The sequence below is a fragment of the Lissotriton vulgaris genome, chromosome 2_1, assembly GCF_964263255.1.
Source record: "Lissotriton vulgaris chromosome 2_1, aLisVul1.2, whole genome shotgun sequence".
NCBI classification, from domain to species: Eukaryota; Metazoa; Chordata; class Amphibia; order Caudata; family Salamandridae; genus Lissotriton; species Lissotriton vulgaris.
The window spans coordinates 868,163,123-868,177,907 of NC_141687.1; the positions used below are offsets into that span (position 1 = coordinate 868,163,123).

The 14,785-nt window shown below is 44.5% G+C and overlaps 1 protein-coding gene across 1 annotated transcript; it reads right to left on the minus strand.

Annotated features, from left to right (window-relative positions):
* Window positions 1–6,804: 6,804 nt before the first annotated feature.
* On the minus strand, window positions 6,805–13,913 carry LOC147731322 (ferritin, heavy subunit). The gene is made up of 4 exons (XM_086956372.1): window positions 13,485–13,913; window positions 9,066–9,212; window positions 8,159–8,284; window positions 6,805–7,133 (listed from the first exon to the last, which is right to left on the minus strand). Exons 1-4 carry the CDS (start codon window positions 13,584–13,586, stop codon window positions 6,975–6,977), a joined length of 534 nt encoding a protein of 177 aa, XP_086812498.1. The 5' UTR covers window positions 13,587–13,913; the 3' UTR covers window positions 6,805–6,974.
* Between the last annotated feature and the right edge of the window lie 872 nt (window positions 13,914–14,785).

The window sequence follows — 14,785 nt, forward strand, 5'->3', positions numbered from 1 at the left end:
GGGATGTACTGAAACCCCTGCTATAAGTTCTCCCTGCTAAACAAGATGCAGTGGCAGAAACCACCATTAACAGATTCAAAACCCAAGCGTCAGAATAAGGACTCAAGAAACTGGCAACTGTTTTATATATGGTTCTAAACAAGCAAAACCCTTGATGTTAAACAGCACCAGACAAAAAAAAGGGGACAGGCTCAATGCAAGTCATGATAAGACATATGCACCACTATTCATGCATATTCAGCGTGACACTGCCACCATTTTTTACTTAACCCCTTCGATGTTCATGACGAGCTCAGCTCGTAATGAGGCACGGTTGAGCTGTGCTGATGACAAGCTGAGCTCGTCATGAACAATGGGATTTACACATGCATCAGCACAGGAGGGGAAAACCATTAGCAGCGATGGTGTTAACATGCCAAGATAGCGGACTTCTACAGTTTAGTAGAAGAAATATAAAAAGTGTGCAGGCATACTTTTTAAGGAGCAGCAAAAAATATATGCGGGAAGAAGAGCAGTGGCGGATAAGGTGGAAGTCAATGATTCCAAGAGCGCTAATTTAGCAGTTTGCTAGACAGTCCAAGTACTTAGGTGACTATTACAGTAATCCGCGTTACAATTTATAAAGATAAGATGCAGCTAAAAGAAGACCAACCTTTAGTAAGGGAACTCTGACAAACTATTTCACCCTTTGTCAAATGGTGAAAGGTAGATAAAAGCAGCCTTGGTAATTTGAATGACTGCAAGTGAGTGATCCCATAAAACTCAATCCTACTACAGGCGAATTTTACACATAAAATCCACTTCGGGTCATGGCTGTGTACTGTACTTCACGAGAAGGATCCCACCCAACCCCATACAGACATCTAATAGGAAACTATTTGAACAGTGTGGTGATTTGCAACAAAGACACACCAATACGGATATACATTTAGAATTTACGGGTGAGGAAAATATATGAAAAACTGGTGGGATCAATTTAACTCCGCTTTCAAAAGTTGTAATTACAACCTCTACATTCCAGCCCAATACCAACCTGTTTCCTATACTTCGTCAAGCAGAAAAGTCATGTATGCTGCTCTTAAGTAGGACGATCTCAGGACTGAAATTTAAATTGTTAATACTACCATTTAAGCAATTTGAACCTCTGCTACACAAGAGTGCAACAACTATGATTCTGCCCACACTTTGAGTCAATGGGAACGGGTGTAAATAGTTTGCTGCTCAGAATGTACAAGTAGTAAATTCTCTGATGTAGGGGCAGCAGGAGGAACAGGGTTTGGAAACACACTGGAGACCCTAGTTGCATCAATAACATAAATGAGGGAAGAAATAAGAAGTGATTTTTCTGTCTCTAAGGCCAACCAAAATGAGATAAGGGCTTATTGTGAGCTACTAGAGCGGAAAGTAGATGGGTTATGTGAAAGGACTGAGGTGCTAGAGAGTTCTATGGGGCTATTGAAGTCAAACTTAGAGATACCAGAGTCCAAAATTCAAAATCTACAGAGAGGGAGTTGCTATGAAGGAGAGGGTCGAATCTCTGGAAAATTATTCTCGGCGTAATAATCTGCGGATCCTCAAGATTCCGGAAGGGCAGGAAGGAGGCCATGTCAAGGCTTTCGTGATCAAATTGTTGAAGGAAACACTTAATCTTGAATTATCAGTGGAGGTGCTTGACAGATATACAACAGGTACAGCGGGACCCCTTTCGGTTAAACCCTGGTGGAACAAAAGCTAGAAAAATCCTGATAAATTCTCACCTATACTATGAAGGAGAAAATATTAAAATCGAGCATTAAAAATGAACGTTAAAAGGGCCCCGACTTCTCTTCTGAGGTGCGGTCTGACCACTCTAAAACCACATTGGATAGAGAGTGGGAACTCGGCCAGATAATGGACAAGTTTAGGTCTTTTGGGGCAACAGTGCAGATTCCCGCATTTCTGAGTGTGATGTACAACAACAAGATGCACATTAGATGTCCCTTAGAGGCCGATGAACTGCTGGAATCTATAAGAGTTCATTCACAGGGTGGTATTTAACACATTTATATCTGGCTCTAGCTTAGATCTCGCCTATGTCTCTTGTCACTTTTCATGGTCCATAATGAAAAGACCGGCCTAAGCTCCGGAGTCGTTGGATATCTGACGCCCTTTTACTTAATCCCCCCAGCAAGTGTTAAGGAGCATAACAGGAAAAAAAATAAACTTCTGTAAACACAAGGAGGTGGTATACTGACAATCTGCAAAAAAAGGAAGGGGGAAAAAAATATATATAGGGATACATTAGATCTTAGGGGTTAAGTGCAGTGGTGATTGTTTTTCTTTTTGGTATTTCGTTCGACTCAGCAGCTTGATATGGTGCAGGAGGGGGTAGGGCTATTAGAGGATGTAAATCCAGCTATACATCTGACCGGAGTATGGATGAGTTTCCCAGGGGTGGGAGGTTTGTTAGGGGGAAAAAAAAAAAAAGATAATCCTCATGTGTCTGCCTACGTTAAGAAGGCTAGTTGTCCTAGCTGGGAATACATGGTTTTAGTATATAAAGACAGTAGGGTGGTGTATAGGAGGGGAGATGGAAATCAAAAGAGGACTTCTGTTCAATAGATGTCCTGGAATGTCAATGGTCTGCACTAGGAGAGACCGAATTTTCAATACGAGATACTCCCCAGCGCAGATCATTGTCATACAGGAGACACATCTTTTAAAGGCGGAGGTTAGTGTACTGTTAACCCTTTCGATGCTCATGATGGAACGGTTCCGTCATGAGCATCGGTCGAGCTGTGCTCATGACGGAACTCTTCTGTCATGACCACACCCATTAACATTGGGGCCCAGCACCGGCAATAAATCGGGACAGCACAGATGAGGTTAAAGAAGCAGAGATGGACCGACAAATTTAGTTGTACAGACCATAACGCAAATATAAGATGGGTCCCTATTATTTTTTTTAAATCTGCGACAGTCCAGATCCTGGACCACAAAGAGGACTTTAGTGGGAGATGGCTCCTACTGAAAATCTCAGTAGACGGCTGGGTCTGTACTTCGGTCAGTTACTATGGCCCTAATTTAGATGATCCGTCTTACTTTGATATCAGGAATCAACTGCTGACCTCCCAGGACCCTGTAATTTGGGCAGTGGACTTCAACATAGTGCTTAACCTTAAACTGGATAAATCTCAATTCTAGAGCTTGTACATCTGCCAAATCAAGGCAAACCCTTATAGAAATCATGACAGCTGGGCTTGGCCGATTTGTGGAGGGAAAGGATAGGCAACAAATTTGGGGTTTCTTTTCGAAACCTTAAATATTAGCACAAATCAAGAATTTACTTTGTATTATTTAGTTACTGTGTTAAGGATACACTAACCCCGATAGAATATCTTCCCTCCCATCTGTCGGATCATTCAGCTCTCACGTTTACTTTAAGACTCGATCCACAGTTTAAACATCCATCTTGGCAGTTTGACCGTACGATTTTACTGGAAGTAGACTAGGTTGGATTTCTGGTAACAGAGACCATATCTTTTTTGGAGATTAATCTCGAATCGGCAGTAATCGCTACGGTTTGGGAGACACTGAGAACCTTCTTAAGAGGATGTATTACCAACAGAGCCTCCTACAGGTGGAAAATGTATAGGGCGAGGATAGGCAGCTTGGAGCAGGAGATGGAAGGATCGAGCAGAGACTGGCCGCCTCCATGGGGTCATTGGCTGACCAGGAGAAGCTGGGTGTGCTGAAAAATCAACTGGAGAATATTCTCCAAACAAGGGTGGCCAAGAGATGGGAGGCCAGTAAGATGTCCCATTTCGAATTTGGGGAGGCAGCAGGTAAGATTCTGGCATGGAAAGTTAAGGCGGACCAAGCCCAAAGTTATATTAGAGAAATAAGAGTGGACGGGGAGGCGGGTCCTAGGATCTCTAATTTGGAGATTGGCAGTGCTTTTATGGAATTCTTTGAGGGGATTTATAGAGAAGGCACACCCAATAACCAGGTGGCAAGAGATGAATGGCTAGATTCAATCACTCTGCCATCCCTTTCAACTGCTCAGAGTAACAGTCCAGAGATGGAAATATCGGAAGCTGAGGTGAGGAAAGCTATTGGGCAGCTAAAGCAAGGAAAGGTGGCGCCCGGGTGGTTTGCCAGGAGAATTATACCAAGCTTTGGGCGGAGCTGTCGTTTCAATACAGACGGCTCTTTTTAATAGGATTCTCAAAAAGGGAGATGCCCCCCCCCCAAAATCTTGGGGAGAAGCAAACATCGTTCTGATCCCTAAACCAGGGAAGGACCCTATGGAGTGTGTGTCCTACCGACCGATCTCACTCTTGAACAGACTATAAAATCTTCGCTACCATTATGTCTGCGAGAGTGGGGTTGGTTATTGGATTGACTGAACCAAGATCAGAAGGGATTTATTAAGGGGCGTCAGTTATCTGATTTGACGTGGGACCTGGTGGGGACAAGACAGCCTCTGCTTTCTCCCTCCCTTTGGCTACACTCACTTTAGACGCGACAAAGGCCTTTGATAGGGTCAATTGGGTCTATCTGGCCACAGTTCTGCATGTTTAACTTTGGTAAGGGCTTTTGTCGTGTCATCTCTTATGTACGATGCACCATCGGCAAGGTTGTTAATAAATGGTGCCTTGACAGAATCCTTTAAAATTACGAGGGACACAAGACAGGGGTGCCCGCTCTTTCCCCTCCTCTTAATTTATATATCGAGCCATTTGCCCAGGTCTTGCGGGGAGACTAAAATATTTCATCTTTCAAGTTTGGGGAGTGGGAGAGACGGTTGCTCTTTATGCAGACGACATTCTTATTCTAACGTCTGACCCGGTGTCATCATTTCCTGCAGTAATGAAGAGGGCGGAGGAGTTTGGGCAAATTTCAGGATAAGAGCTAAATGCCAGCAAAACAGACATCATGGCTAGGAATATCCCCAACTTACATCTAGGGGTGACTATTTCTATGCGATACCTAGGAATTCGGGTTACCCAAGATATTGGAAACATTGCACAAATAAATGTAGATAGAGTATATAATGAATGCAGGAAGTTACTAAAATCTTGGGCACATCTCCCACTCACCATTGTGGGTAGGGCGAGCCTGATAAAGAGGTCTATTCTCCCAAAATTCACAATTTATCTTTAATCCCATCCCCCTGGCCTTGGACGTTAAAATCTTGGATAAATGCCAGCGAGAGATCAACTCCATCTGGAACTACAAATCTACCAGATTGGAGTGGAAGAAGTTGAGGAGGAGGGAAAGGGGGGCTTGCTCTGCCCGATTTACAATATTATGAACGGGCTTTTCAATTGCCCCCAAAAAAGTCAAGTTAAAAACTCTTCAGTCCTTGGAGAAAGCATGGGCACAGATTAGTAAAAGAATAGAGTTGCCATATTACTCAAATTATGCACTGGTTTGGAACTCCCCAGGCTTACCACAATGTTTAGAGGATAGTTTGTTAACACCAGTGAGGGATGCCGGAACATCAAGGTGGGGGGGGAGTTGCTAGCAGAAGGGAAAGAGAGGGCTTGGGAGGAGCTATGGAAACAGGTCAGCCCTGGTCTTTCTAGATTTAAGTTCATACAACTAGATAGCTGGGCCAGGGTCCTTTGCCGGAAAGTAGTATTATTGGGGACCTATAGTAACCTGGAACAACAGTTGGTAGAATGACCAGGGGGTGGCAAGGAGGTAGGCCATTGGTATTGGGAGTTTGGTGGATGGGGAATTGGCTCTTCCCGATGAGTTGTGGGGGTAGAGCTAGGCACCCAGTGTGAGGAAATATGGATTAAATAGTTTACTCTTCTGTATAAAATCATTAAACCGGCGTGGTTGAGACGCAACCAGCTGTTCACGGCACAGAGCTTACCTCTCACCTCTGAGACTATCGAAATTCCTCCCTGGGAAGAAATGTAATAAGTGCAATCTTGTGGAAGCTTCAGGCGTGCACATGTTTAAGGACTGCCCTTACATTTCCCGGAGGAAGTGAAAGCAACTCTGGATTCCATTTTTAATACATCTTTGACCATAACGCTACCATTAATAATTTTGGCCTGGATGCAGGCACTACCGGCCAGGCAAGGTCATTTTTGTTTTATGCGATCCTTCTGGCCAGGAGGCAGATTTGTAAAGTATGGGTGGAAAACACGGCTCCATCGCACTCAGACTGGTTGATGTCCCTATATGAAACATCTAAGGTGGACTTGGCCAGATCTGGTAGCAAATTTAATTTGGCTTTTTGGAATTTGCTGGTATTGTGGAGATAAAGTTCAGTTTCCCCCCCTCTTTTATTTCCCCCCGGGTCCTATGATTATGCCTATGACTCCGTGGACCAGGGTTCCCTGTCTCATTGTCGGTCCTACAGGTTGAAACAAACAAAGATGGAGGAATTACAAGCTCACTCCCCCCTCTTAACCCCCTCCCCCGCCTGGTTCTTTCAAGTTCCATCTTCTGCCAGTAATCTCAAATCGTGTTTCAGGGCTGGAGATCTTAACGCCTCTCGGCAATGGACACGCTAGGTGGTTGGCGGTTTAAAATAGTAAATTCTCCCAAATGTATTTTAAGGTGCACAAAAGACAATCTATTTAGAACGTAGGCAAGGACATTCTCTAATGGGGGGTGGGCTTAACATGGCTGGCCACTGACTGGTAGAGAAAAGTTGTCGCCACTCCAGAATGGAGCAGCTTGAATTTATGAAATTAGTGCACGAATACCACATTAGTTTGGCATTCAGGTGGGGGTAATGCGAGCCAGATATACTGTCTAGAACACAATGAGCCTGCAACCTACTTACCCACACACAAAATAAAACGTTCAACCGAGTCATTTTATTGGATGCAAAAGCATTACAGCAAAAAAGGTGAATATTGATCACAAATTCTCTCAAAAGGTCGACCAAAAAAAAAAAAAAATCTCATGCACTCAACACAGGGAAAGATAGGGAAGAAACTGAGTCAGGAATGGGTCCCAAACTGAGCCTAGGTGGACTCTTCACCAAGGGTGTGCTTATCGAACAGGTACTCTGCCATTCCATTGCTAGGAGCACCCATTCTGCGCAGGTTTGTCACGTAGTCACCCAGCTCCTTAATGGACTTCACTTGCTCCTCCAGATAATGGGTCTCCAAAAAGTCACACAACTGTAGAAAGAAACAGTCCCATTAATGATTTGCTCAAAGCTTACATACTACACTTCATACTCAGACTACTGCTGAAGCACTGAAAAAATAAAAAACTAGGACACAAAATGAACCAGACATGTCAATGCAAGTACCAGATACAAGTTGTAGGGAGCGTGCACACTCAGCCAATGTAAACAGGGAAAGACATTACTGAAGAAATTTCTAGGAACAGTTACATTCAGAGTGTAACACACAAAAGGTGATGGGAGGCTGCTTGCAATAAGTAATAGCTTGGGGTACCACTCCAAACAATTGTTCTTTTGCTCACCATGCCACATCAATCTGGACCCAGCAGGGCACAGAAGGAATTTCTCAAATTGGATTTAAGTATACATCTCCGTTATTGTGCCCAAAACTTTGTGAGCTACTGTTAGAAGATATCCCTGCAGCATGTGAATACCTTGAAGAGGGGAATTGTCATAGAAAAGAAGAGAACCCCCAGCAGATCAGTGCATTCCTAGCAAAGTATGGCCAGGGTAGCGTCCCGCACACATAGATATCATGGAATACAGCCGCCAGTGTACTACCCATACAAGCCTCCAAGGTATTGACCGGCCAGGTTAAATTCTGGATTCCCTTACAGTCAAGTCTAGCCCTTGTACTCAACAGGTACACAGACTAGACAACATTAAGGGTTGTCGGAAAGCGCCAGATATGATGTGTTGGTAATCAACAGTAGCTAACTCTGCAACACTCAGTTAATGTGCACAGACTCTAAAGTGATTCAGCAGGTAAAAGTATCCGGAGCAAGCTTTCCTCGCATTACATGCAACATGTGGCTGTCAAATTGACAACTTTCTTACTTCTCCTGAATGAGGGCAGAGGTAATTTGCTACACTTCAGTATTACAATGTAAGGAGCCAAGGAACTCGCCCTTTCGAGCTATGCCTTGAGAATCCTACACCAGAAGCGCACACCAATTTCACAGCAGGATTGCACCCTCAAGAAGACAGGTAACAGGCCCTTCAGAGCGCGACACTCACATGAGGATCATTGCGATCGGTGGACACCTTGTGCAGATCCAGGAGTGACTGGTTCACACTCTTTTCCAGCTGCAGGGCACCCTCCATGGCCTCCAGACCACTGCCCCACTCGTCCCGTTCCGGCTTCTACAACATGGAAACACTTAATACATACAATTGCTATATTCATCCACAAACACATAGCCCCTCCAAACACTTTTTTGGTGTGTGTTCAAACAGAATATAAATGGACACATTTCCTGGTTCCATTAATTTACCTTTCAGAGGTGTTGATAATACATACGTAATCCACATAGAGGCAACAGTTTCGCTCCACCCCTCCCCTCATAACCTTACCAGCTCCCCCAGATCTTTTCCCATTTCTTTGGGAAACCTCGGCTCAAGTAAATTGTGCTTTCTGCAACCCCGTACACATCTTAAACACTACAGCAGCAGTGAACATGAATCACTAGTTAATTCCCTCCCTCCCCTCCTCCCAAGAACGGAAGTCCGCGGGAAGGTCGGTTCTTAACCCCGGTAGCTTGGATGGAAACCATCTATATTAAAAAAATATATAATTAAAATGTCAGCTGGAATATCACATGCATAAACATCTGTGCAAACATCCAGAAGACCTCCAAAATATTTTCGCCAACATTTAGGCCCAAAATATAACAGGAATAGTCAATAGTAGGACAAACAAGTGCTACAGCAAGTTGGAGAATGGCTAAATTTAGCCCAAAAAACTAAACCGTATCAGAGGAAGATATTTGTGTATGGTAGCGTTCTGTCAGTAGTTTATTAAGTCTGTTTTGGGGTTTTATGTTCACAACGGGCCATAAGCTGCATTAAAGCGCAGAAGTTATGCAGCTCAGAAGACCAAAACACTGAGGGCCCTTAAAGACAGATTCTAAAGCGAGTACCTCACCTTGACATCCTGAAGGAAGATACGGCCACCACGCTGGTTCTGCAGCTTCATCAGTTTCTCGGCATGCTCACGCTCCTCGTGAGACTGGTGCAAGAAGAACTTGGCAAAGTTCTTCAGGGCAACGTCATCGCGATCAAAGTAGTAGGACTGCGGGGGGGGAAAAGTATCAGGTGAGCAAGGACTCTTCAGAGGCGACAAACTTATAGTAGACTAACATGTCTTATGAGAAGCCCTGGTAGATTGATGCAATGGCAGTGCCATGAGTCTGGATTTAATGGTATCAGCACTACATATGACAAAACAGGGACAGAACACGGACAGGCACTACTGAGGTACAAGACAGAACTGCAGGTCCCAGCACTACAGAAAGGGAACCCTTATATTTGGGACCAAGGTGCACTGGTAATGGATGAATGGTTTAAGTGCAAGTTACTACGAGAGTGCCCCAGCACCGAGAGAGGCGGCCAGTAGCCAATATGTTTTGCAGGTTCCTGGGATGAGATGCTTTATTGCAAGCCTATGTAGAGTCACACCTCGAGAGACCAGAAGGTGCTAAAAGTAGGGTTTTCATAAAATGACAGAAAAGGCACTTGGGACTAAAGATCGCATATAAGAGGGTTTGCAGGCATGCAATCAGAGGGCCGTAGGTCAGGGCTGGATGCATTAACACGAGGAGTTGCTGTAGAAACCCTAGAATATACACTAATTAGGCCACAATAACAAACTCACTGCTGACTTAGATATTACATTTAGTAAAAGGTTACAATGCTGCATGCCGAGTAATTGTTTAGTCATACCTTGGCTGGCCTACCAAAAGGTAGTATGCTGCCCAAACAAATGAAGGATTGTGCGTATACAAGTGTGAATCAACAATAAACAGTAAAATGTTATGAAAGTAGATATCCTCCAGTAAAATGGAAGCCTGTTCTTCATTGAGTTCTTAACGGTCCCAACAATGCATGCGTCACTGTTCAGGGCATAATATGTAGCACGTTGACTTCCACCTAAACTGTAAAGATAGGTCAGAATCAGGGGAGTGGAGCGAGAGCGTGGTCAACTCCGCATCACTACCCCAAGTCCGAAATAGTAGTTTGTGTAGGCCAGGGTTCCCTTTCCTTTGGTGGTAGCGTCCCAGAGCACAGTACCAGAAACAGAAAGGCATGACTTCTGTGTGATAATGATGTTTTCAGAGTCATTAGCAATATGGCCTGTTCTCCCTCTGCATCCCCCAGCCCCCATTTGTATACATGCCTGTATATAGTATTTACGTTGCACGAACAAAGCCAAGAGTGCCTTAATCCAATCACCACTGTACTAAATGAAAACCAAATGACTAATTATAGCAGGACTGGCCTGTAAACAGAAGCAGCCAGGGGTAGTGTCGCGTTTTAACTGGTATGTGGAGAATAAGAGATAAGTAGCAGTGACAGAGCCACAGGCAATCAGCAGAACAGAGTATAACTGTCGTGCAATCCAGTGCTTTACATAGTAGCACAAGAGTTTGAGGGGAACTACGGTCAGGAAAGGGGTGCAGTGGTGGAGACGTGTGGCGCCCTGAACTGCATTCATACGGACTGCTTCAGGGCATCACTCCGTGTTGTTTACAAGGCCAATGTAGTTCTGCGCACACTGCAGGGCGGTACGAGGCTGGCCTGCATTTCTGGTAAACACGTTCAGAGACGAGAATACATTCTGGCACGCTCTCGGCTCAAAGAAGCAAGGAGGCTTGTTTTGCTGTCTGCGGAGCTCCCTCCCTTCTGCAGAGCTGGACACACCTCCCTGGAAGCACACGAGCCGTGCCACGTGAGCCGACAGTGTGCCAGGCAAACCCTGCACGCATCAGTCCAAGAGGCCGCCTTAATACGAAAGGACGAGCCTTTTCTTCGGGAAACGGGAGAGAGCAATAAGGGAAGGACAGAGACTGGAAAAGCAATCACTCTGCCCCAGCACAGAGTCGCAGGTCGAGTTATTAGACATGCTGTCATTTTTCGGTCATTTAGAGGCCCAGCCTGGGCTCGTCAGCACACGATCCAGACCGGAGTGGGGGCTCGGATCTGAAGGGCAGAGCAGCACGCTGTCATCTCAACAGCAAAAAGATAGTAGCAATAAGTCAACAAGCCGTCTGGCATGACTTACAGCTCAGGCGTACTACCCTCTCGTCGAGAGAACAGTAGATCCCAGCCTCAAGTGCAGGCATTCATTGAAGATAGCCAATGAATGAAGTGGGTTTTATTTATTGCGATTTTCTATAGCGCGAACATTACCCGAAAAAAGGTGTCAGGGCGCGTTGACCAAGTGTCCATGCTACAAGCTGTAGCGGGTGGAAGAAAAAAAATGAATATCTTTAGTAAAAGTCAACAGGTCTCTGCTAACGCCAGAACACAAAACAAACATTCAAATACCAGTATCCTGCAAAGCTTATGTCAACTTCATATACAGTAGTAGTGCTTTAGGTGTACGTAGCCCACTAAATGCCTTAGAGTGCTGCTTCACCTTTGGCCATTAAATACCACAACCATACGTTGCGTCACAAAATTCCAATTCAATGCTACAGTATGAGTGGCATATGGGTAGTACAGTGAATATAAGGGTCAGGATTAATAGTTAAGGAAGTAATTTTGCAATGAAGATTTCGGCCCTTGGTGATCTACACGGTACAGCAACGCTCACAAGGATCCCAGTATTAATGCTGAAAGGCACGCCATACCAGTTAGCATCTCATCAATACTTCCAATTTTTTGAATCAACGCCGCAGGAAGCAAAATGGCTGACAGCAGGACACAGCAAGAAACTGCACTTGCCTACAAGTGGAGACGCTTGCCGCAGGCTCAACGTCCTACTACATTAGCTAAAGTCTATACAACCTCCCTCTAATCGAATGGTGAGGGAGACTTACCACAACTATAACGGCAGGGGTACAAAACAATTGGGCATTAATCCGGTTCAGATATAAAGTCTAGAGTGAAGTAACAAATGCTTCAAGCGCAAAGAAGCCAGAACATCAAAGTGACGAAGACACTGCGAGCACAAGACTAATTAATAACACTTAAGAGTGGTCATTTCGCTCAGATGAAGATCCTGGAATATGTGCTGAAAGATGCGTGGTCAAGAAAAATCTATGGATTTCAAACCAGCCACATCAAAAAACGACGTACTCAATTCAAAAGTACTGCAGCATTGCACTCCATGACCAATAAAGTTGAGCATTTGCCAAAAAAGGTGTAAACCTCGTCCCATTGCTCCTTTACAACCAAGGCTGACCACGAACAATATCGCAATAGGCAGCCATCTCGCTAGGCCAAAGTAAACCTCAATCCTACGACATATATATTTTACATACACACGCGCCAATGAGCGAACATACTTAAAAATATCACTGCCAATAGCACTAGATGTGCAGGTTAAAATGCCTAATTCGCCGTAAAGCCTGCTGCGTACACGTTCGACAGACCTAAGGAGGGACATGAATATGATGGCAAACGCTACACGATAAAGAAACAAACCATAGTCACCGGACTTGAAATACTAGACAGAATGCCAAATAGAAAGCAACTCAAACAGGAGCATATACGTGTTCCCTGGGGAGATTGGCGTGCACCACTTCATTGCAACTCACTAATGGCCAAACAGTGGCTATTTTAGAAATATGACTTTCATGTTGCTGCTGCATTGAGCCAATGTTTGCCAATCCTAGTCTAAATGCAACTGCCCGTGACAAGGATGGGCGATATAATATAGCCAGATTAATGCTACACGCCCATGGTTCTCAAGAGGCCTCGTGTCATGCTGGATCCCTTCAAGTAGTTGGGATTGTTTTGTTAAATGCACGTTGGATTGTTTTGTTAAATGCACGTTGCGTGCGTGGACTTCTAACCGTGCACATAAAACTGCAAGGGATTGGGCAAAGATCACACCCGATGTATGCCTCATGCGACCTACGGGTTGCATCGCATGGTTTACTACGCTAATAAACCGTGGTTCAGCTCTCACCATGACCCCTTATCGCTTTTCTGCCCCACAGTTATTGTGCGAAATAACTTAAACCCGGACCAGGCGTTCTGGGAACGAGCTCAATAATTAAATTGTGATTAATTAAAATCAAATCTGACGCAAAGGCACAGTTTAGATTGAATATTTGGTAAGCACACCAGCCCTGAGAGCGAGAATGCATATAAAATATAGGATCAACTGGTTAAATTGGTAATCAACGCAACCTAGCTTACTCACTTACCCAAGACGACAACTGTAACCAGAGTTAAGTAACCTTTCCCAAAACAGTTATTACTTTGGACCACAATTGCAGAGATTTCAGCAGGTGCTTAATATTTCTAAAAGTAAGCCTCACATATTGATTCAACTACAGCGACCTTAAACACAAGAATCTACCTCCACCCCACATAAAAGTAGACATTCACTTACCATAGACAAATAAACATAGGAGGCGTAAAGCTCGAGGTTGATCTGGCGGTTGATGGCTGCTTCACAGTCCTGGTGGTAGTTTTGCCTCACCTGGGAGCTCATGGTGTACGAGAGTGATTAGACGAGTCTAGGAGAAGCTGGGCTATTAAAAGAACCTTTACGAAATATTCTCCTGGAGGGAGCGGGGACTGTACCGATAACACGGAGATGGACTAGAGTCAGGCGAGAACTGGGCCTCGGTGAGGGTGTCGATGCGGACTTCTTCGTCGGCGTCCTTGACCTTGGGAATCTAGCTTCTTTCCCTGGTCTGAACAGATGCGCCTGGGGCTGTTGCAGGCAGAGAGCTCCGTCCAAGCACTGTTGGAGCAGGAGCACTCGGTCTGCGGGACAACTAACGACCTACCGCCAACAATACTATCTTCTTTCTGCGTTGCTTGCACCCAACAGGCTATTTTATATACAGGTCGTTGACGTCACACACGTTGCGGAGACCACACCCCTTACTTATCACAGCGCGCGCAGCTACTCAACAGCCATGCAGTTTTAAATGTAAGCACGATTCTACACTGAAAGAGAACCGAAGACAATCCTCCCCACAAAAGGAAGAGGATGGACTCACAAGCGAATTACCGCCCTCAAAGCATGACTCTTCAGAAATTCTACATTTTATCTACTTACTTCAAATTGAACAATACCCGTCTGAGTTTGGTGACCAACTGGCATGGGTGCGAATTCAGGACGGTAAGTGTAAAAATTCAGGACAGTAAGTGTAAAAATTCAGGACAAAGGGTAAAAATCCAGGACAAAAAGGCAACACCGAAGGTCAGATTTCAGGACAAAACTGCTGGATAAAAGGTTAGTTTTACAGACACATCAGAGGAGGTTTCGCAGTAGTATATATGTTAGTAAATAGACAACCATTTAAGTACATGTCAAAATAAGTTAATATTATGTTGAGACAATCGTGCATTTCACAGTTTTTTGGTATGCGTGCAGCTTTGAGCAACTGTGCAGGTCTTTTTGTGCTATTTCATATGATAATAATCTATTTGTATGGATACTGCACTGGGTTGTCCTGTCTGATATTTCGTTTACAACTCATGGTCCTGAGCAAGCATGTTTGGTGAGAGAAGTGGTCCGGAAGATCTGCTCAGATAGACTTTGTTACTAGCATCTCATTTCTGAGTGCCTTGTGAGATGTAAAACGGCAGGTGAACTAAAGGTAGGATTGCTGTCACAAATACACTATAGGGAGCGCAATATGGATGTTTCAGCTTGTGGAACTTAAAATATGGAATCTG

What these genes read in the sequence shown, in the direction of transcription:
- LOC147731322 (XM_086956372.1), bottom strand. Translation starts at nt 13,586, where the DNA reads ATGAGCTCCCAGGTGAGGCAAAACTACCACCAGGACTGTGAAGCAGCC. An exon ending in CCTATGTTTATTTGTCTATG is followed by an intron (nt 9,213 to 13,484) that starts GTAAGTGAATGT and finishes CCCCCCCCGCAG; the next exon opens with TCCTACTACTTTGATCGCGA. An exon ending in CCGATCGCAATGATCCTCAT is followed by an intron (nt 7,134 to 8,158) that starts GTGAGTGTCGCG and finishes TTCTTTCTACAG; the next exon opens with TTGTGTGACTTTTTGGAGAC.